The following is a 303-nucleotide window of genomic DNA, read 5'->3' on the forward strand; positions in this document are numbered from 1 at the left end:
ATCTACCTGCAGCGCCTCCCCCATCCTCACCTCCCGGATGTCTCTCGGCGAACTCCGTCAGATCGTAGAGCCCGTCGTGTATTCTCCAGTAAGGGCCTACGGCGTCGTCATCTCGTTTCCCCTTAATCCATTTCAGGGCCGATTTAAGTGGGTGATCCCTGTTCGTCGGGTAACGCTTGAATCCCGGAAACGAGTTTGAATTCACGTCTTTTCCTGCCTCGTTTTCGGGGATGACGTCATCTCGACGGGGTGGCATCTGGAGTGAGTTAGGAAATGTAGGTGGGAGGGAGGGAGAGGGAAAGG

The 303-nt window shown here is 55.4% G+C and overlaps 1 protein-coding gene across 1 annotated transcript in view; it reads right to left on the reverse strand.

Annotated features, from left to right (window-relative positions):
• LOC119591883 (cytochrome b5-related protein-like) overlaps window positions 1-303 on the reverse strand; it is a gene marked incomplete at its 3' end in the record, with an annotated part of 10,770 nt that overhangs the window by 4,382 nt on the left and 6,085 nt on the right. Inside the window, 1 exon segment of the mRNA XM_037940625.1 lies at window positions 31-256. Within this exon segment, the coding sequence (XP_037796553.1) occupies window positions 31-256 (226 nt within the window).

This window comes from Penaeus monodon, chromosome 29 (assembly GCF_015228065.2).
Source record: "Penaeus monodon isolate SGIC_2016 chromosome 29, NSTDA_Pmon_1, whole genome shotgun sequence".
Taxonomy (NCBI): domain Eukaryota; kingdom Metazoa; phylum Arthropoda; class Malacostraca; order Decapoda; family Penaeidae; genus Penaeus; species Penaeus monodon.